Source organism: Pundamilia nyererei, unplaced genomic scaffold, assembly GCF_000239375.1.
Source record: "Pundamilia nyererei isolate P.nyererei 1_Seehausen unplaced genomic scaffold, PunNye1.0 scaffold00125, whole genome shotgun sequence".
Lineage (NCBI taxonomy): Eukaryota > Metazoa > Chordata > Actinopteri > Cichliformes > Cichlidae > Pundamilia > Pundamilia nyererei.
The window spans coordinates 109,333-132,003 of record NW_005187526.1 but is presented as its reverse complement, the minus strand read 5'-3'; the positions used below and the strand labels follow the sequence as shown (position 1 = coordinate 132,003).

Sequence of the window (22,671 nt, the reverse complement as noted above, 5' to 3'; positions counted from 1 at the left end):
CTAAACTCCCAATTTTACATATTGAAAACACTTTAAACATTTATTATTTGGAGGAAAGTAGAGACAACGTAAATGTTTCATGTTGTTCTTACATTAAAGTTTTAGAGACGTGTACTTGGTCAGCCTGGCTCCTGTTTTCAAACTAAGGAACATGAGTAGCTCATCAAATGATAGATAATAATGTAATGGAGTCAGACTGTCAGGGGCCTGATAGATTTAAAGTCTAGTGTAGTCTAATGGGTCATCACTGCTCTGTAAGAGGCGGATTGTACTTTTACAAATTATGCTCAGAAGAATTGTACAAAGCCACAGCAGCAGTTTATGGAAAGACCTGGTAAGTAAAAGTCATCACAATTCCACTCTGGGGGTCCCTGCCTCCCACACAGTAGACACATTTATACACAGACATGTCTGTGAAGGTTCTCAGTCATCCAGCTCATTGTAGTCTAATGGGCTTGGAAAGAAAAGCGTCTGGACTTCTTTAAGTTTCCTTGAAGACGTTTCACCTCTCATCCAAGAAGCTTCTTCAGTTCTAAGATCAAATGGTGGAGAGTCCCAGGTTTTAAGTCCTATGGGTGTGTCCCTCTTAAGAGGGTCATGGACCCCCTATTGATCCTCTACCTAATCACACTAGCCAAGGTGGGAAAACGGGTGTGGGTCACAACCAGCCAAGGTTTCAGGTGAACCCATTGTGAAACCTATCCCCACCCTATCATGTGATATATTGAGGTCCATTTGACCTCAATAAATCACATGACCCTCTTGGGGACACTCCCATAGGGCTTAAAATCTGGGACTCTCCACTAGTTGCTCTTAGAACTGAAGAAGCTTCTCAGATGAGAGGTGAAACGTCTTCAAGGAAACTTAAAGAACTCCAGACGCTTTTCTTTCCAAGCTCCTTAGACTATACAGTCACTGCTCACTTCAGTGACCAAATATATTTTTCGACATCACATCTTCCATTTAAGCTAGAGCTTAACTCTTAATAGCAGAAAAAAAAACTAGCCAGATTAATTTAAACAATTCCTGCAAACACACACACACACACACACACACACACTGAGCTCCATTTGACCCTTGAAACATGTCTGCTCAAGTTCATATACATGTTTGACAAAATAAAACACACAACATCTATCAGTGAAATTGGATTTTAATAGATAAATATATGTCACATCTTTGTTTTCCATACAGAAGGTTTGACATTTGAGTCCTTGCAGGACATTTTGTGTCCAGGGACGAGTGGTTTGCCAGTAACTCCATCTGGTGGAACAGACTTGTGTAATGTTTACACAGACAAGAAAGCTCCCATTAGGCTTAACTGAAAAAACACAACCACAGTCCATATTTATTGGGCTCCGAGTCCTCTGTCCAGCAACCAACTTATAGTGACTTCAAAGAGCAAGCTGATTCCAGATCAGTGCTTCTAGATAAACAGCAATCCAAGACATTTGTCATCAATCAGTAGAAAGACACAATTACATTAGAAAGTTATGAATATCAGTCAACGCAAATCAACACTCCTGATTTCTAGAACACGAGACCGTGATTATGTCTGTGGTAGAATACGCTGATATGTTTGATATACACTAGGTTGCTCCTTGATCATGTCAGAACACAGGCAGGTGCATTTCTTTGGGAAACTTCCCGTCAAGGTGACACTTCACACGTGGCTCCATGAAGTGCACCCCATGAGAGAGAAAGCTATGAATGAAGGCAATCCAACCCTGATCACGAGCTCAGACGAGACAAACAGGAAACACGCAACGGCTCCTCACTCGTTAATGTGAGCCATACGTTGGGTTTTTTGCATTTCTGCACAAGTTAAATATGTTTGTGAAAAGGTAGGACCCACAGAATACGATTACAGACACAGAGAGCATAAATAGAATTAATAAAAATATATATCATCTATCGAACTTTCTAGTGCTTTTGTCTTGTTTCGCTTCAAATGCATAAAAGTGCACATCGTTTCTGGATGAATACTAAGACACAGAGATACACAGAGAGCTACAGGAGAGAAATACATAAGAATAAGTAAATAACAGGAAGGGATGAGAGGTCACGGTGGTGTGCGTCTGTATATCTGTCCAAGGTGTTTTTGTACATATGCGTGTGAATGCATTAAGAGAATGGTAATGTGTGTGTAGCTACAATATATCCAGAAATATACTGTACAGTGGAGAGGCAGTGTGGTGCATCAATTCTGCTGTGTTTTTATCAACAGCAGTCGGCAGGATCCCGGGAATGTTTTCATGCTGTAACAGTGGTGTAAGGTGGAGGAGCCTGCTTGGGAGGGACACTGACACTGTCATCATAAGGAGGTAACAGCACCTGGAAGACAAAGAAATGAGGACATGACTCAGAATAAACACCATGAAAATCAGTCTGATCAATATGAACATGTTTTTGGTAAAGTTGCATAATATTACATCACTTTTGATGTAACTTGAAACAGAAAAAATGAAATATTAAAAATTTATTTTGGATTAAGTGAAATATTTGTAAGCCCAGAGAGAACAGCTTGCACAGAAATCAGTCTGATTCCCCAATAAAATAGGCTAAACTGCAGGGCTGCAGTTAAATATGATTATATAACATGTAAAATGCAAGTATGGCAAGATGACCAGTCTTATTTGCACTGCACATTACATAAGCAGTTGGAGCGGTTGATTGGAAGCCTTCTTAGACAAAATATTAAAATAAATGTCATACATAAGAAAAAAAGGCATGCAAGCAGCAGGCTGTACTTCAGCACAGTGCGGCTTTGACCTATATACTACCATGCTTACAACAGCAGTGCTAACATGTAGTAGCCATCAAGCTTCCCGTGCTCATTTTTGAATTTATTTGCAGGACTTTTCCCTGTTATTTTATGTAAAAAATATATATTTTTAAATCTACTACTGAAATACTATTACTATTATATCAGGAAGGAAATGTAGTACATGAAGCAAGTGTCCTAAAATTGTGCCACGTGAAAAACAAAAGCATCTGTCAGCAGCCAGATTTAGTTTAGAGCTGTATACAGATAACTAGAGAGGACAGATCTACTTGTTCATCTTTTATTATTCACCCCCTACACCAAAAGTAAAAGTAGGATAAGTGGGGAGTTCCAAACTAAATCTGGCTAATGGTTGTCTATATGCATCACAGAAGGCACAGTCTCAGCTGGACTGATGTCTCCGCTCAATGCCGTGTCCCGTTATGTGATATGATAGAGCCAGAATTGAGGTCCCACCATGAAGGAACTTAAAAAAAAAACTGATGCATTTTAAGGCTGTATAATGTTTTCCTGGATCTGAAAGATTTCTTTCAGCATTCCAGCACTCATTCTCACAACAGAAATGTGGGCTTCCTCAACAACGCTATGTGTTTGACCTGCATGTGTTATTAAATATTTAACAACGAGTCAACGAGGGTACAGTCTTGCCTTTGTGACAACAAACTTTAATGATGTTAAAATAAATATGTGGGATATTAAGTAATCAATAATTTCCTTTAGGCCTGTACTTGCATATATTAGATCATTTTAAAGAGTTTCAGCACATACTGAAATCGTTTTAAAGTGCATACTGTAGCATGTGGTATGCATATCATGAACTTTAAGGTTACTACACAACTTCAATCATCTGTCTGTGCCCTGCTGTGACACATGTGACATCATCTGTTGTCCAGAAAAAGAACAGTGCATTGCATCTGGTCACATCTGGTGCATTAGATTATAAATAAAAAAGAATTGACCGAGTGCAGGAGAGCCAGCACAAGAGTCGGCGAAAACAAAGTAATTCAATGGAAACAAAACACACCATGTATAATTTAAGGGAAAGGAGAAAGAAGGTACAGGTGGATTCAACTGAGACAATTGTGAGCTGCAGAAAGGGGGGGTGCTAAAATAAAGAGAAAGGAATATAAGGATGCTAAGCCCAAAATAATAAAATAGGAAGCAAACTGACAGAGAGGGAAACACAGGAGTCAGGATTACAACCGGAAGCAAGTAGCACAGGAATCACTATGGCAATATTGGGGTATAGTAAATCTTCTGCTGCATTGTGTGTGTATTGGAAAGCATCTATGGATACACAGTGGATCAAATCTAACAGTTGCTATTCCATTCTAGCTAATAAATCCCCAGTCTGTGTGCCATGCCTGAACGACACCGTGATCTGTGGGGAGTGGGGCCAAGCAACAGTCAACACCCACACCAACTCCATGAAGAGAAATTAAGCATGCTTTCTTCTATGATGCATTTATTTATTGTTCCAATAAAGCACCTGTGTGTGGGTGTCAATTACTTTTCTTTATGCCCAAGAATACAGTTCACATGCAATGCATTAGTGGACCTTTGACCTAACCATCATATAATTGATGTAACACCATGCAAGCTGCTAACCAAAAGCCACAAACCCGGCTGTGGTATGTGGGGGAGCTTCCATTAAATATGGCTAGCTCTGATTGAAAAAGCATCCCTGCAGACGTGAGGCTGATGTTAGGAAATAAATGGCTGCTGATATTCTGGCACTCCTCACTGGTGATGTCAGTCAGCTGGAAAGTTGCCTCCTGGGTCTCTCTTTACAGCCCACGTGTTTTACACATCAGGAGCGAGTGGAACTACAGCGCGTAGACCATCAAGTGCTGTTTTAAATTGTGTGCAGTGTTACGCCCTGAGGGGTCGAGCACAGGTTTTGTCAAAATACTTGTGAAACCCAATATATTGCAAGGTCAAATATCAGTCCTGATGGGGCCAGTTACTGGCAGCTCCTTATGTGTTCAGACCGAAAACCACGTTTTGCAATAGTCAAAACAGTCATTAGTGTTTCTATAGCTCCGTTAGTCTTCTCCCCTCTGTCAGAGTCAAGCAGTTAGCTGTGTGGGCAGTGGGGTAACAGTGAACTGAGAGCCAGGTCCGGTCAATAAGACACCAACATGAGGCCCTAAAAAGAGCTTACTGTACCCATCTAATGACTTCACCAGCATGGATCCTCGTCTCTCTTTCCAAGTCTGTCCATTCATCCATGCAACTGCAGCTTCTGTAAAACTACGCGCTACTACAGCACAGCTTTAAATGTTCTTTCTCCCATCAACATAGTGACTTTATGGCTGCCAGACTGGCCTGAGCAGAGGAAACCTACGCAGACAATCCAAACGTGACCTGCAGTCTGGATTGCACAGAAGCTGCTTTTCTACTTTTTGGAAAATGCAGAAAAACAGCAAAGATCAGAAACTGTTTAATGTTAGTTCCCTAAATGATGATTTAGACATGAAAGAGGGTTTAATGGACTTTGAGTATAATATATTATACTTATATTTGTATAAGTTTATTCTTATTTGTCATACATTAATAGCTGCTGACTTGTAAATTACAAGTATTTGGACAGCTGTACACTGCACGTGAGGAATGAGTGCATTATTAGTGTTGAAGCGAGAACCCTCACATGTCTGGCGAGCTCTGCACACAGGCGTTTGTAGCAGCTCACTGGAAACATTTGCACAGGTGGTCTGACAGCAAAATAAAGTGCTGCTAAAAAAATACTTTTTTCTTCTGCTAGTCTGATTTATTTCATTCTTCTGTGCTGTAGAAGTTCAGTGTTGGCTAAAACCCATTGAGAAAAACACATAACGTTGTGTTTTATGACCTTAATTAGCACACACAATCATTTACTCTGGCTCAGTCCCACAGAAAGTGTGCTACTGTTGCTGTGAAAATGTTTGGAGTGCCAAATATATATTAATTTCCTGTTGAAAATAGTTCCAAACAAATGCCAAACAGACCACTGTATTTGTCGCAAACTGTTACAAGTACAACTGGAAAAAGTGGGCTTGATGCTAAATGCTACCAATATGCATGGAAAAGTCCTGAACGGACATGATATCATGACATCACCAGTCTTATCATTTAAACAAAGAAGTCAGCGTTGTTCTCAGTACTTACGGTGGTGTCATTGGTCGTGACGTACAGCAGGATTTCAGAACTGCCCCGTCCGCTCACATATCTGTAGCAGTTCCACACGCATGCTATCAGGTATGCCTGAGAATGGGAAGAAAGAAAACAAAAACACATGTTAGACACATGGACTACGTAACACAGTTATGGTAAATAACAAATCATAGACAAATTATTATCAGCCCCGTTGGTAGCGCGGCTCAGTGGATGCTTTTATTAAAGCTTTAAGTCAAGCAGCTTCTCCTCGTTACTATGCAAATGAATTTTCCAAGGTGTTCCAGATATAACTGGGTCATCTTGCCCCCAGAGAAGCTGCGGTGTAAAAGTAAGTTTTCTGCACACCTACTGACACAGATGGCATCACTGTCACCAGAATGTAAGGCTGGAGTAAAATTGTTGTTATTCTAAATAAACTCTCGCTCTTCTTTAGATTCAGATTGTGTTTGCAGAATCTGTCTGAGGGTTAGACGTCTCTTTATAGTAGCAAGTTCCTGTTGTTCTCTGTCATCCAGAAATCATCTGGCTCTCAGCAGGCGGCTTGCTACTGAAATGCCTCGGCCAAACACAACACCATCTGCTACATCCATCCGCTAGCAGGAACCAAAGCCAGGCTGAGCTCTCAAACATTCTTACCATAAGAACCAATTAAGTATCAGCCCTAATGCTCTGACAGCTCTGTTATTCAAACAACCTCCACAGGAAGGTGCAGCAATCGCTTAATTTACTTCATGGTCCACTGCAAAACCATGCTGACAGTGTGATAATGATGCTGATTGTGCAAATGTGTTTTATTTTATTATATTTTTCTTGTTTGTCTGTACAAATACGTGTGTGTGTGTATATCTACACATATATTCATATTCGTAAATGAAAATACATGTAGACGAGTATATATTGGTTTTTTTTTGTTTGTTTTATTATGTCTGAAATAAATAAAGATACAAATACAAATACAAATACAAATCCAATTATTTGATCAGAAATTATTCAGACAGTGGTGCTGATTAAAAAGATGGATTTGGGGTAATTACATGGGGTTTGCAATCTAAAAAGGCCCTGATCGACTATAGTATGAAACATATGAGCTTCTATTAACCGTTACCGTTTATTTTATCTCAGTTTATCTCAGGGTTAACCTTTTGTTGTTAAAGACTACAAATGTTTTGGTTTTAAGCAGAATCACAGCAACTATCTGACAGAATTACTGGCTTTAGATACATAATAAAAACAAGTTATTTTTTAGGATTTTTCTTATGTCTTCATGGCTTTTTAAAGTACTTTGCAACTTTTTTTAAGAGGCTAAATATTGCACTGACGCTAAAGCGCCCTTTACCTTACACAGGTTTATGTCAGAGCACAAACGTCAACTGCATCTGGACCACAAATTAAACTATCTTTAACCTGCTCTCGAGTACAAAGCCTGTGCGATGTCCAACTGCACCCATGTAAGAATAAGGCTGGTGAATGTGCAGTGAACTCACAGTGAGCATATGAGCATCTTGTGTGACACCTCGTGCAAGCTCTACCCAGGCAGCACGCTCACCTAAGGTGAGCTAGCTTGCCCCTCCTATGTGCTTAAAGTGAGAAATGTCAGCTTTGGACAATGGCCTGACCTGATTCCGTCCGAAGTTCATTAACAGCTCAACTCCACAGGATTTAACGGGTGCGCCCACACTTTGTAAGTGGCCAAGTGCCTGCTTGTTTTGTGCACATTTCCAACTGCCACACTGCCCAAGTGACCATTAAGAGGTTTATTCTAGAGCTCCCAGGGACACACTTGGATAAATAAGGAGTTTGCTACTGCAAACACACTTAGTGTGCATGGCACAGGCCAACTTAGATGATGCAAGGAAGTGATTGGTTGCCTTGGAACCATAAATGTTTGCTTAATTTTACTAAACAGTGTTCAGTAATTGAGTATCAGAACACACTGACCCTCAAAGAGCCACTTTAATAGTGTGGCTGAAAAAAATTAATAAAAAAAGAGGAAGTAACTCGTCCCTAGGGCTGGTCGATTATATCGGTATACAGTTTTACATGATAAAAAAAATATTGCAGCGTCAATGAGATTGCAAAGAAAAGAGTTTACGTTTAGGCACAACAACACGACAAGCCCAGAACCTTCTGGAGCGAGAGCCGTATGTCAGCCAATGATGATTTAGTAAAAAGTGAGCTACTTCAACAACCTTCACCAAACTCTGCAAAACATGCAAGAAAACTCTTCCTGCTCCTGGTTGAAAAAACAAACTTGTTTCACCGCTACAGGTTTAAAACGGCCCAATTTCTTGATTTATCGGCTATGGCAGTAATCAGGCCTGGGTGCAGCTAGTGAAAGTGAACTCCTTTCCAAAAAACTGATTTAACAGGGGGAGAATTACTTTTTCACGCAGCACCGGGTCAGGTTGGATAGGTCTTTCCCCTTAATAAATGAAATCATGAATGAAAAACTGCATTTTGTGTTTACTCAGGTTATCTTCATCTAACATTCAAATTTGCTTGAATGTGACAAATATGCAAAAAACTAAGAAATCAGTAAGGGGACAAATATTTTTTCACAGCACTGTATATATGAGTTATGCTGTGTCACCACTGTAGCTGCTGGCACCTCGTGGGAATAATTCATACTTTACATTGCATAAATAACCAAAGCTCATTGGAAAAGAAACATTAAACATGCCTCCTTGTGTTTTTTTCGCTGCAGTCACCACATTGTTCAGCCTTTCTTCTGTGTTGTCATAAATACCATCATCACAAATTTCCTAGAAACACTGTAATATAATTTTGAGACTACACATATGTACACTCCTACACCCGACTCTGACTTTAAATCTTTCAGAAGGAAAGCTGAGAGTAAACCTTATATTACAAGTATAGTACTACACTTCTTCCTTCTCACTTTGACATATAAATAATAAAAGAAATGGTGTCTGAATTCAGTGTAGCTGCTTTGGGGTTCTGGTATTGTGCTCTCTGCTTTTCCTGCTGTGATAAATCAAATATGTCTGCTGCGAAAAATACAGTCCCATTTCCAACAACTGTTGGGATCATGTATAAAATGAACCAGCAACATTTTTCTAAACATTTGAGACAGGGGCAGGACTGCATGAGCAATATATCCCTAAAAGAGAATCTGGAAAATCTGCCTGATTACAGTTTTTTGCCATCAGTGCCTGAGTCCTAACGGGATCCCAGTTTTGGGCCCGATCTCAGTCAGGCTGGACTGAGACTTTGGTCTGATGAACCAGAAGCTAAAATTCTTTTTGGAGCTTTCGAAATGTCTAAATCCTCCGTCAGAATGAAGAGAACAGCTAGCTTATTATAATAAAGTTCAAAAGCTAGCATATGCAATCAAATGGAGGTCCATTGGTGCACATATTATGTGAGGGCATCATTAATACTGGATGACAAACACAGTTTGGAACAATAAGAGTCCAGAGTTAGGGGCCATATTGGCCTACTGAGAGTCCAGACACATTACTCACTGAAAACATTTGACACAAAATACAACAAAGGAGGCTTCAAACTGTTGAGCATCTCAAATCCCACAACAAGGAGGAGTGGGAAGCACTTACAGAGTGGTGTAAAACAAAAAGGTGTCCAGACACTGAAAACGAGCACAGTCAAAACAATACAAAATGTCTAAAGTGTCAACATTTGACATGTTGTTTTGAAGGTTTGCAAATCATTGCATTCTGAGTTTTTACACAGCATCTCGGCTTTTTTGGAGCGAGGTTTTATCCACAGCACGCTTTCAAGATTCATTCCTGGGCTCTACTTTACCTAGAACCAGTGAAAGCTAATCAATTTCCACCTCACTTCAGTCACATCACAGAGCCACATGTGAACAGAGGGTTACGTAAAAAGGCAACAGCCTGTGTAACAAGGTTGCATAATATTGTCAGCAGACCAGGAAACATTTCTAGGTGCTGCTAAGCATATGAGACAAATATGTAAACTGGGCGCAGAAAACTTTACCTTAAAGCCGAGAATACAGCCGATGAAGAGCAGCACGATGACGACCAAGCACACGTTACTGAGAGCAGCAACTTCCTCTTTGTAGGGAAAGTTCTCAGGCTGAGGAGGAATCAGAAAGACAGCAGTGATGTTTTCATTTCATGTCAAATTATAAATGATAAGTAAAATAAATATATACATATATCAGATGTTTCTCACCAGTTGCTGCAGGTAATCCTGAATGGTGTTTGGGTAAACTACGATGCTAACAGCCACCAAGGTGTTAAGGGCAAAGTCAAATATTTGGTAGCAGAAAAAAGGGATGATCCAGGCGGGACGTAACTGAAATAAAGACCTTAACGTTAGATATTTGGGACAGAATGGCTTATTTGTCAAAGAGCAGAGAATCAACAGGGAAACAGCAACACGTGAAATACAATTACGAGAGTAAAATAAATGTTTTTTTTACCTTGTAGGCACCATATGTTGCCATCCCACAGATAAGAATCATCAGCAGAGAGATCGCTGAGGCGATGCACATGTCTGAAGCAACAGGAGAAAAGATAGAAATTCAAAAAAGCTGTACAGATCTTTGCTTTCTATTTAATTCAGGCTGTAGTCACATTGGCTGTGGCGCAATCAATCCTGAATTACATTTATGAAAATGTTTAGAACATGGTGTCATCAAGGGACCACAAATGGAGAGCAGAAGAAAATAATGGCATGATGCATCTGTCAACTAGAAAAGGATTTAACCTCTGCTCTGGGATACACATCGTGTCAGCCTGACCTGAAATCAACTCAACAGAACAGAACTAATCATTCTGTTACATAAGCGCAAGGCCGAGCAACCTTAAAATAAAAGTGGCACTACGGGGAAATAATAGTCACTTCAATGAAACGCCACTTTTTTCCCCTGCCTGACCCATTATTTTCCATATTCTTTTAATAATGACCTGACAATCAGTGTTTCACAGCTCTGAGTCACAGGATGGATCAGATTTGTGGTTTAAAAAAAGAAAAAAGACGACTCAGAAGTGTGACACTTTATTCCCAGAATCTAATTCAGGTAAATGGCAAAATACCAGCATAAAAAGCTTTTTGATTTTATGCCATCTGGGGCAGCAGAAACAATTTTGCCGCCTGGTGATGTTCACCCCTTTTTGTTTTATTTTACCAGCTAATGAGTAAAATATCTGGCAACAGCTGAATTCTCCATTATGTTCACAGGCTTGTTGCTAACCTTCCCTTCTTGCTATTTGGTGGTGAATGCTTAAGCTATTATACATTTTACACATAATTTCAGAATATAATAATATTTTGTTGTATAAAGACTGGAAGCCAGGAAACTGTGCCCCAACTCGATATAGCAACAAGTATAAAGCTCATCCATTAGCATGTTATATCTTGTCTTTAAGTGCCACCACAAAACATAAAAATGTGGCTAAACGAAGGTTAGCTAGCAGAAAGACTAGCTTGTCTTTCTTCCCCTAACATTTATAAATATACCCAAACATTGATTCTGTTTGGTAGATTATAGCTAACCAGAAAATTTGAGCTTAAAATCTATCACAAAAGCTCAATATTTATATCATATACCCCGTGTTTAATTTGGCCTAAAAAACATTAAAATGTGACAAGCTAGTTGTTAGCTTCAGTGTGTTTATAATAAGCTAATGAGCTACGGTAATTCCCCTTCAACTCCAGTTACACGCTGAAAAAAAACAAATGGAACCAGTAGCTTTCTTCTCATCTAGAGTCAAAGCCCTAAGGATAATGATGTTTTTCTCAGGGGAGAATTATTTTACTAAGAAAAGATTAAAACAAAAGATGTTTACTGTTATTGCACAAAAGCAAGCGTCAGTGCATGTTACTGAGTGAACTGATACTTATAAACCTCAGAAATCTGAACATTCTATGCATGTGATTGTAAAACTGCAGTGGCACCGGCTGGTCCAGCATGTACTAATGGGTCACAGGACAACGCTCATCCTCTGGAACTGGGACAATAGTCGTTCCCAATCAGAGACTACCAGCACCATGTGCTGTGAGTCACCCCTGGTCAGACTGTTTCAGCACGCACCTGGTGTGTTAAGAAGGCTTTTCAAATGCTCTGCACAGATGGACATTGGGTTTTTGGGAGGCTGTGGCTTTGGGTGTTTTTACTTATACAAAAATGAAGACTGTCACTTTAGACAATGTCTGAGTTCCTTATAATAACACAGTAAATTATTCCATTAGTTACATGACGGATCTACCTACATGCAAGAGTTTAAGAAAAACACCACAGAGCCCACTGGGTTTTCTAGCAAATCTCCATCAAGATTTAACCCTCGTATACAAAAAGATACATGGATGTAAAAACTCCTAACAATAATCTACTTCATAACTCTTAGAGACAACTTATGATACATTTACTGCAAAACACTACTTACTGGCATCATCCATGACATCCAGGTCATTAGCCAACTCTGCACTGGTCAAGTGGTACTGCTCAGGATCGTTGAGGGCAGTGAGCAGGATGAGTAACACCACAGCATTGATGAGCTTAGGGACAGAGAACATATGGACAGATGAAGGCAACAGTATGCACAGATGGCGCACCAGAAATGTAAACCTCTTCACCTGACATTCCACACATAATTAATAATCTGCAGAGCAGTGTCTGTTAGTGCTCTTTACATTACTTAACTTTTTATCATCACAGACTGCAGCCAGTAACCATCCTTAAATTCTTAAGTCTTGGCGTGGAGACAGTGCAGCTATGTTAAATGAAGTACCTACAGTAGAAGTCTTTGTTTTGCTCTGGCCAGCACCTCTCATTATTCAGGTGACTCATACATCCCCATTGATCAGGTGAGTGTAATGGAAAATTCTCCACAGTCAATTGGCAGCCTGACACAAAACCCTACCTGAAGAGGCCCACTGCTCATTTATTCATAGGGAGCAGAGAGAAGCTTTTTCCACATGTGGTGTTTGGTTTAGTCAGTCTGATATACTCAACTACACCAGCATTAATTCACAGACATGCTCCATAAGAGCTTAGTGCCACAACACAGAAAAGACAGAATTGTTTCATTAATCAATTTTAAAATACTTGATTAAAGTGTCTATACTATAAGTAATTTCTTAAATTAAGTATTATCAATAATCCTGTATTTACAAATAAAAGTTTGGATAAAGTAATTTAAAACAATGTCATCTTTATATTTTGATTCCAGCTATATAAATATCAAAAAGGCAAGTACAGATCAAGTCTGACGTGAAATGATTTTAAATGACAGATTATATACTCTTAAATCCTGTGCTCATATCATGTTGTCTCTGGCTCTGCTGTTTCTTGAAGTCTACATGCATGCAGTGAGTGACAGAGTTAGGCGATGCTTACCATGTACCAGACCCCCAGGATGATGGTTCCCGTGCGGACATGGCAACACAGGCAGCAGCGCGTGGAGTACCAGCGGTCCCACGGAGAGGCCGTCATCATCATCTTTTGTGTGTCTGCAGGCATTTACAAACGGTGTCGGTGTATGTGAAGGAAGAGTCCCCGCTGTCCTATCGACGTCTTCACCGAGCAAGAGTTGACGAACAGGCTCTGACTGCCCCTGACCCGTCCGGTACTTATCACGGTGAGCAGCTTAGCGGACCAGAACGCGACAAGCCCGCGTCACAGTTAAAATCACGACTTCCGTTTTTTCAAAATTAAACACCAGCGGTCTCACTGTGCTCTTTAAGGTGAATATTTATTGCTTTATTACAGCAATATTGCAAATACTGATGTATTTAGCAAATGCATCACCATTTATTTTCCTTAATCTACCGATTCAGTCATTTCAATTCATTGTTCTTCACTGCGTTAAGCCAGTGTGAGACATTTACATTATTTTAAAGGAAGACAAACTCTGTCCCGCCCAATATGTGTGTCACATATTTTAACATGGATGTGATTTGATGTACATTTTGTAATGATAGCGATGACATACGGAGCAAATAGTTCCAGATTAGTAAAATAAGATTAGTTTGATGAGTAATCAAATCAAGCGGACCAAATTCAATTTGTCAAAGTCATCAAATGGCAGGCTAATGTGTGCTTGTGAAATCAGTCGTATACAACTTTTTCCTCCTCTTTTCTGCACACTACCCGAATGACAACTTGAGCATGCTACTATTTTGAAAAGAAAAGGATCCCTATGCTTCCGGTTATAGTCTGATCAGCTTTGCCGATCCGCTGCAGAAGGATGCATTTACTCGTCCTGAGGATGATAAACACTGGAGCGTGTGACAGATTAGATCGGATCAAATCCGATGATGTAACCCGTCATTTCCAGAAAGTTATACAGCCGGGGATTAAAATAAGTACTTTAATCTGGAAGTTACTGGTCGCGTCTTTAAAAAGCACCACTGCCTTATGCAAGGGGGATCGTGGCTCCAGAGTTGGCAGTTCGTCTCGTAATCGGAAGGTTGCCGGTTCGAGCCCCGGCTCGGACAGTCTCGGTCGTTGTGAGCTTGCAGGCCTGAGGCATCAACCTGGCAGCTCAGCAGCAGTAACACTGGTTTCTCAGAGTGATGGGACAATCCACACTGTGCTATGAAGAAGCCCAAATGTAGAAAAACTGGCCTTTATTTAGTCTTTTTACATATGGCTTAAGCTTTTCTTTTGTTACAAACAGGTTTTACAAAAGGTTCTGAAGACTTCGGAATCACTCACTGGTGGAAAATCATGAGGAGGTTGATGACACTGCCGTGACACGTGTACGATCAGAGGCTCCCACGCGGCTGCGCTCTAAGAGCAGTCACAGACAGTAAACACGGCAAGGAAACTGTTGTCTCGACACACTGCAGTACAACAACAGACAGGGGACAGACCAGATGGAGAGTGTGTCCATGAAGTGTTCAAAATTACATGGAAAAAAAAAAAAGGTAAAATAAAAATACAGTGCGACTCATGAGTCCCTTTTCCATGGTCTCACAACGCTCACAGCTCATTTCATGTCACAAATGTTTACGTGCCGTCGAGCCCAAACCGCTGACACAAACATTTGATCTTCCTGCTCTTTTCACCGGTCCCACAGCTTAAAACATCAGAGCAATTTAAGAAAAGAAAAAAGAAAAAAAAAAAGGACAGCAAAGCGAAGGCCTAGTGTCGTGTAACCTGATGCAACCGTTTGCATTCTCTACACAGTAATTCTGCGTTCGATAGCCACCACGATAACACACTTCTAAACATGATCAGTAATTTCTACACGTCTAATTACTACAATACAGCTCCTTCAGTTATTGGATTCAGTGGAATTAGAAGACACAATCAGTATCAAATGCATACTTAAAAATCATCAACACCGCATTACATTAGATTGCACTGCATCTAGTTTCAGTTTTCAACGATGCGCCTGCTGACACGTGGATGTGTATAAAAGTTGTTTCGGTTTCCACACGTTTTCAAGGTAGAGTCCATCGAGAAGATCTTTGTTCAGAGTTCCTGCCACCAAAGGTGTTGCATAAACAGAGTATCAAGTCTCTTGCATACAGAGGCCTGCAGAGTGGACTCCGTCTCATGTCTCTCTCCTCGCCTTCTTCTTCTTTGCTGGTTTGGGCGCTTGGCTCTCCTCAGGTTTTTCTGTGGAAACACACAAAGGTAGGAACACCTTTAAACATCTCTTTCAATGAGCATAACCCCACATCTGTTTGATTCACTGGTGAGAAAAAGAGTTTGACTTCCACTGACAAAATTTTAACCCATCATTCCCAGAAAAAGATGGCGTGGGTAATAGAAATGAGCTGAGCACAGATTTAAAGAGCTTGATCAAAGCATACAGTATCAAGAGCAAATGATCCAAGTTGTTGCAGATTAATTTTCCTAAGATTATTAACAAGCTTAACCTTGAAACACACACTTCAGCATTGTCACATGAACGTGATACTTGAGTAACAAGTTTATAGAAAATGTGATTGTACTCATTTTTCAACGTTATAATTACTGGAGACACTGGACACCAATAGTTGTCCCAACTTCAGCAACGGATCTACTTGTTTTTTGTTTGTATAAAAAGTAACATATAAAAAAAAAGGTTTAGACAAAAGTAAAGGAGAAAAGCTTTAAGACCCACATCTGGATTTGGATACAGATTTGTTAGTGAAGGAGATTCAGTTTGCTTTATATTAATTTGCTTTACATTAATAGCACGCTGCCAAACTGCTCAGAACCTGAAATTGTAAATGCTTCAAAATATGCAGCTTATGTGCATCTGATACTCCAATACAAGTAAATCAGAGTTAACAACTAGACAACTGGGAAAGTCATATTTAGCTGCACCAAATGCCTCAGTACCAGCATGCACAAGGTTCTGGTGTCACATCTGACAGTGTTTAGCGCTTACTTTGTTGTGTCGGAGCAGGAAGGTTGTTCTGCTTGGCAGTTGGTTCTCCTTCATTTGGCTTCAGTGGCACTTGTGTGACAGGGGATTTCTGGGATATGTTGTCTTTCACTGGACGCTCTGCTCTCACCTGTTAGGAAAGGGAAAACAGCAAGTTAAGAGCGAAAAAGAAACAGCTGCAAGGCTACGGGTCAGAGAACAGAATAGCCGCGTTTTTCAAGATCATCTTTGATTCCCTCTTGCCCGTCAGCCCACTGACCTCGACAGCTGCTTTGACAGGCTGGACGGCAGCAGCGTTCTCCTGAACAGGTGGCTGCTTCTTCACTGAGGCTGCAGGTGCAGTTTCCTTCTCCGGCTCCTGAGCCAACAAACAAACAAGTGGAATTTAGACAAAAAATATCCAGGAGAATGAACATCTCACCACTCTTTGTTTTACACCTTTTAAGGTTACTACACTCAGCGGTGCATTTGCTCACAAGCTGTTACCTGACCAGCTGTTCCTCCCTCCTCAGCAGCCTTCTTCTTTTTCTTTTTCTTCTTTTTAGTTTTAGCCGCTCCATCAGCAGTGGTCACTCCCTTATCCTTCTCATCGTCACCATCCTCCTGTGAACCCATGAGGATAAAACATGACTTAAAAACGCAGGAACAGACACTATATTAGAAATTCTAGAGCAAATGGGAATGCTTTGGTAATTCCTTACTTTTCCACTGTCTGTTGGCAGAAGCAAGGCACAGTAGCACATGACAACATGTCATTGCATCAACATTTAAGTAAACTGCTATTCACTGCAACATTTATTACACCTGTGTTTGTCATACTGTAGAAAAATGTCCGCTATGAGAAAGGCCTTTGAAGTCTATATGATCTGTACACATCCACATACTGGTTTCAAACAGCCGCCATTATATGATAAACTATGTTGTCTATTCAGTCTACTGTGTTGAGCCACTGAGCTGCAGGGTCACAGTCAAAAGAAAGAACGAGGACAGCTCATTGAGTCTAAGCCCTGATGACTCATTAGTTAATGGGTTGTTATTTTTAAAACTTCTATAATGCTTATTTTTGTCCAGAGCTTGGCCACACTTACTGCCACTCCGATCAACAGATTAACCTTGGCTGGCTCAGGGAGGGGCTGCTCCTGTGCTGGAGGAGGCTCGAGGGTGGGCTCTTCATAGTTGCCCCATGCTTCAGAGGGGGCGTTCCAGTCAGAACTGGTGTCCACAGAACCACCGTCTGAGAGACAAAAAGGGTGTCACGAGACATAAACGTGAAGGAGTACCACAACAGAAATGACATCAAGCAACATCAAAATTAAACAGTGCGGTGAAAGAAAACCAGTAAATGGCACTTACTGAGTCCAGACCACTCATCATCTAGTCTGGGCTGACTGATCCACGGCAGGTCGTTCACAGGCTTGGGCTCTATGGAGACAACAATTACCACGTTAATACAACCAAATCTGGGCAAGACAAACAGTGCCATCTAGTGGCAGGACTCAGTTTTGCTGCAGTGTATACTTACCAGCAGTACCAATTCCCAGACTCGGTAAAGACATCAGATTTACCTGGGTTGTTGGCATTCCCCTTTTACTCACAGTCCACGCCTCTGAAAGACACATTTCACAGAAGTTGTGTCATCACTGCTCAAAACATTGACCTTGGGGATTCTAAATTGTCTGAATGGGGCCTTTAAGCAGCTGTATATTTAAAGTAATAAAAAATAATAATTCAAGAGAATTTTACTGTCAAACTTTAGACAAAAACCTATCAAAAACAGATTTAACGCTGTCTGTGCGTAAATTTTTAAAAACATGTATAGCACTATCTTCTGTTAGTACAGAACGTGATGTCATGTTGTTGGTTGGTTGTTGCTAATAGACCTACATTAGCTTATGTTGGCTAACTAGTGACAAAATCGATAACTGAGGGGAAAATAAGGACTGGGTTCACTTTTGTGCTTTCCCTGGGAGCAACAATGAGTTTTATGTTACGAAACCAAGGATATATTGTCCACTTTCACTCTGTCTCTTTAGCAGTAAGTGGCTCTGTTGTTTGACCAGTTACACTCAAACGGGAAAAATCCACCTGGTAGCTGTAATGTTCTGATTTGTAAAGCACTTTATGAATGAGGACTAATGTGCCCTAACAGACTAGTTGGTACCGTTGGTACTGATGGTGAGTTAATATTCAGTAAGCCATTTTTAATATGAAGCTCTATTACACTTATAGTTTCTTTGTCCTGAACAAATCTAAAGATGTGTTCAGGACAATAATGAAGAATGAATTGTTTTTTGGAAAACCCAATATAGCAGGAGCCAAAAGGAGAAAGAGTAGACTGGAATCAGGTTCAAACACCATCTTCAGAATTTACAAGAAGTTTTACAAATTCCCAGCCTTTTCTCTAAGCCCTACACTTTCTTTGTTCTGTCTCAAACTCAACGATTTATAGATCGTTTGCTAAAGATGAAATGTTTTCACACTTGTCTTTGCACCTGCTTTGTATGCACCTGCACCATGTGAAAACTTTGCTTTGTTTTTGATCTGAATACACCATGAGGGATATTTTGTAGATGTGTGACTTTTTAAACGAGCCAGTTAATTGTAATAATTATTTTAAAGCACTATGCTTAACAGAAGTCAAGATCAACAATGAAGAGTTTAGAAGTACCATCAATCCCCGTCTTCCACAGTGGTGGTTCCCTGCTGGTGGTACAGGAGGCAGTCTTGGGAGCAACAGTTTGAGCAGGAATCTTTACCGGCACATCAGGTACAGCAGAGGACACCTCCACCGCATTGTTGCTGTTAACTAATACCAAGAGAGAAACATTTGATTCCACTTGACAGGCTAGCGGCACATCAACCCAGACTTTGCTGTAATTTACTTCTAGTACGTACTAATATCAATGTGTGATGTCTTTCTCAATTTCATACTGATAATTACCTTTAGAGACAACAGCCTCCACCTTCTCAGGCTTCACTTTTGTGGATTCTCCTGAGAATAAAGAGCAAGGTCAAGAAAAAACGCTGCAAAAACAATTCTGAGAAAGCTCACTCGAGACTCAAATTCCCATAATGCCTGTATTCATAGACTGTTTTGGCCACGAGAGACCAACGAAAGGCAACAACAATGTATACAGAAACAACATTTGTGCAACTGTCTACAGGATCTTTAAAAAGAACTCTTCAAATGCAGAAAGGACACTTAAAAAGCCACCTTTTTTCTTCTTCTGGTTGGTAGGTGCAGGGGCTGTGGAGGCCTTGGGCTGCTCTGTGGGAACACTCACAGGTGTTCCCCCTCCACCGGGGCTGGCTGAGCCATCGCTGGAACTCTTATCCTTCTTGCGCTGCTCCCGTTTCTCCTTGTTGCTGACCTTGGTTTCCCATGTGCCTGAAAGGTAGCACTAAGTTCAGCGTAGAATTTGTCACAAAATACTGCAGGAGTTCATTACAGGATTAGTGAGGGGGAAAAAAATGGTACAGATTAAGCAGGGCGAAGGACTGGATGTAGACTTGAGGCTAAGTGAATTTTACTAAGACACCGATTGCATGTAACTAAACCCACGCTGTTAATTATTCCCTTTGTGGTTCACTGGTCAGGTCACTGGGTATGTCTTCCTTATGAGGTAAGCTAAACAAACTAAAACAGTCAAATACCACAGATAATACCAGAGTATCACTTTGAAAACAGCTAAATGATGACAGGACTCAGAACATTTTACCTTCTTCTGGTTCTTTGCCATCTGTAGTCACTGTCTTGGTCTCCTTCACAGCCTGTTTGGCCTTTTTCTTTGACTTCTTCACCTGGAAAACAAAGAGCGGACATAAAGTTGCAAACAAAAGCCAGTATATTTGACAAAGACATAAACACACAAGGTTATATGACAGTTTACAGAATCAGAAAGATGTTGATAGTATGCAGAACATATGATTTATTAAGCGACCACATGCTGAATGAACCATGCTGCACAGCAGGCTCAGGCCTCGTCTATTTATAAGTGAAACTACATCCACTGTACCTAAATCTTCTACATGTACTTTTCGTGAGCACTACTTTATCTCCTGCGTGATTCCACGTCTGACTGCCGAACCTTCCGGGTCACCAATACTTTTATATTGTGGTCTTTAGAAGATGACACTATGTGCTGTGATAAGCGGACATCTCCACATTTGTGCTGCATATGACAGCCGAAGACTGTAACCCAACACCAATGGCCGGTTGCGTCATTAAAGAGTGAAAGGGCGAAAATGTTCTTCTTTTTTTTTTTTTTTCCTTGACTACATTCAGTGAAGACGTCAAAGTAGTAACGCGAATGATAGAAAATGCTACAAAAGACAAGCATTATCGTAGATAAATTAAAATAGAAAAATTAATTGGTTTGAGTCCTAACAGAGTGTGATTCTGGCACGATTTTAAATTACCTCAGCAACCTTCTCCGGCTTGACTTCTGGTGGGGGCGGTTGGTGATGTGGCACTATCTCTTCCGACGCTATGGCTTCTTCCTGTGGCTCAGCGATAGCTCTCCCGTTTGGCTGAGATTTCTGGAAAGGTCATTTAAAATTCATGAGTGTCATTACAAGTTATACCGTTGTTACTTATGCATAAAACGCCAACCATTAACGGCATAGCCGGACAGAACACTAGCCTGAAGCTTGTTTTAGCCATGACATGAGATTTAGTTGTCACCGTGGCGTTAGCCTGACAGCTAGCCCTGCTAGCGGTATAGGGAAAAGCTGGAAATAAAACAGACTTCATTTTACGTGCCTTTTCCGCTTTCTTCTTCTTTTTCTTCGGTTCCTCGGATTTGACGGGTTTACCGACAGTTCGCTTTAGTTCAATTCCGTCGTCCGCATGGCTCATAACAGGGCGCTTCTTGAAGAGACCCCGACAGACTGAGGCCCACAGAGCGACCATCAGCAGCAGCCCAGTACCTGCCAGCAAAAGGATCATCCATGGCGGAATGAGCTCCGGCTTCAGCCCCAAATCCACGCCGAGTTCGGAGCGCAGTAGCTCCAGACCTCTGGACAACAGTTCATTCACACGATCAGTAAGCAGGCTGACCTGCCGAGAGGCCGCGTCCTGCCACTGCTCCATTCCTCCGGTTTCTGATAGACCGATTAGTCACGCTTTGCTTACCACTATTAGCTGCGCTAGCATGCAGTGCTAGCTAAAAATAACGGAACGATTTCGACATTATGAAAAACAACGAATTCATCCGCCAGCAACATCAGCCAAGCCGATCAGCCAAGCAAGCTAGCGAAATGTTGTAAGCGCTGCGGTGGCTAAACAAATTAGCTAACTGATATCATCATAAGATAATTTGCTACCGTTAGCTGACCACCACAATGAGTCCAGTGTGAGCGCGAGTAAAGCAGGTTCACCTCATATGGCTCCGTTCTGACTGGAAGAGAGACACGCTGCCTTCACGACAGTCGTAAACCTGAGTTTCCGGGTTGTGAATTACAGCTACGTGTTATAGCTGTCTTAGATTATTTATCAAAAAATACATTATGAACTTGAATTGTTTTGATAGTTTTTTTTTATTTCAAGTACAGAGTTGCACACACGTACTGTGTGCATGGTGTATTATTTCTATACACTTTTGTATCATATTTTTGTTGTCTTGGTCCTACAAATGACAGATCCTGATGTTGATACCTAAAAGTCTCTGGTCAAATTAACAGCTCACGAGTTTTTATTTTTTATTTTTTTCCGCACATAAAATCATTGGAAGAAATAAAAAAAACGGGTTATTGCAGGTCCGTTGAAATAGGCAGGGCTACAACTTTCTCCATGCTGATTGGTCAAAATTCTTGATTCAAAAATGTTTCCAGTACGCCTTTAACACAGACCTGCCCCACCCCCTTTGTACAAAGATTATCAAAAGGACAAAAATTTTAATGAAAACAACAACAACAACAACAACAACAACAACAAAGTAATAGAGGAAAAATGTTAAACAAAAATAAGTTAACCTTTGTTTAAAGTTTTTAATCTTTGAACAGAAGGGGGTGCCTTAGCTAGCACATCAACTGCCTGCCACCTACAATGCAGTTTTGAGATCTGTTCCCAGGTGCCTCAACCCCCACTCACATCTTGCATCAGGTAATCTCAATAGGTCACACGATAAGGCAACGCAAGGTCGCCTTGTCATGATAATGACCCGCACATTTTTTTCACATGAGCCAAGTGACTCCACTATTTGGTTTCAGAACTGAAGCTTTTCGGATGACAGGTGAGATGTCTTCAAGAAAATTAAAGAAGTCCAGCCCCTAGACTACCATGACCTGGATGACTGAGAACCTACATAAACATATTGCATCAAATGTAAAACTTGCTGGAATGATGATGAAGTTCATGACACAATCATAGAAAAAGAATCCCATTTATTATATATATAT

General features: G+C 40.7%; 2 protein-coding genes across 2 annotated transcripts; both read right to left on the bottom strand.

Moving 5' to 3' along the window:
* Positions 1-1,135: 1,135 nt before the first annotated feature.
* On the bottom strand, positions 1,136-13,557 carry LOC102194272 (lysosomal-associated transmembrane protein 4B). The gene is made up of 7 exons (XM_005742912.1): positions 13,287-13,557; positions 12,334-12,445; positions 10,368-10,441; positions 10,118-10,240; positions 9,920-10,018; positions 5,933-6,028; positions 1,136-2,334 (listed from the first exon to the last, which is right to left on the bottom strand). Exons 1-7 carry the CDS (start codon positions 13,407-13,409, stop codon positions 2,254-2,256), a joined length of 708 nt encoding a protein of 235 aa, XP_005742969.1. The 5' UTR covers positions 13,410-13,557; the 3' UTR covers positions 1,136-2,253.
* A 954-nt stretch (positions 13,558-14,511) lies between these two features.
* On the bottom strand, positions 14,512-21,711 carry LOC102193982 (protein LYRIC-like). The gene is made up of 13 exons (XM_005742911.1): positions 21,035-21,711; positions 20,692-20,811; positions 19,992-20,073; positions 19,487-19,660; positions 19,214-19,264; positions 18,941-19,078; positions 17,795-17,878; positions 17,626-17,694; positions 17,361-17,506; positions 16,759-16,875; positions 16,532-16,630; positions 16,276-16,402; positions 14,512-15,515 (listed from the first exon to the last, which is right to left on the bottom strand). Exons 1-13 carry the CDS (start codon positions 21,362-21,364, stop codon positions 15,451-15,453), a joined length of 1,602 nt encoding a protein of 533 aa, XP_005742968.1. The 5' UTR covers positions 21,365-21,711; the 3' UTR covers positions 14,512-15,450.
* Between the last annotated feature and the right edge of the window lie 960 nt (positions 21,712-22,671).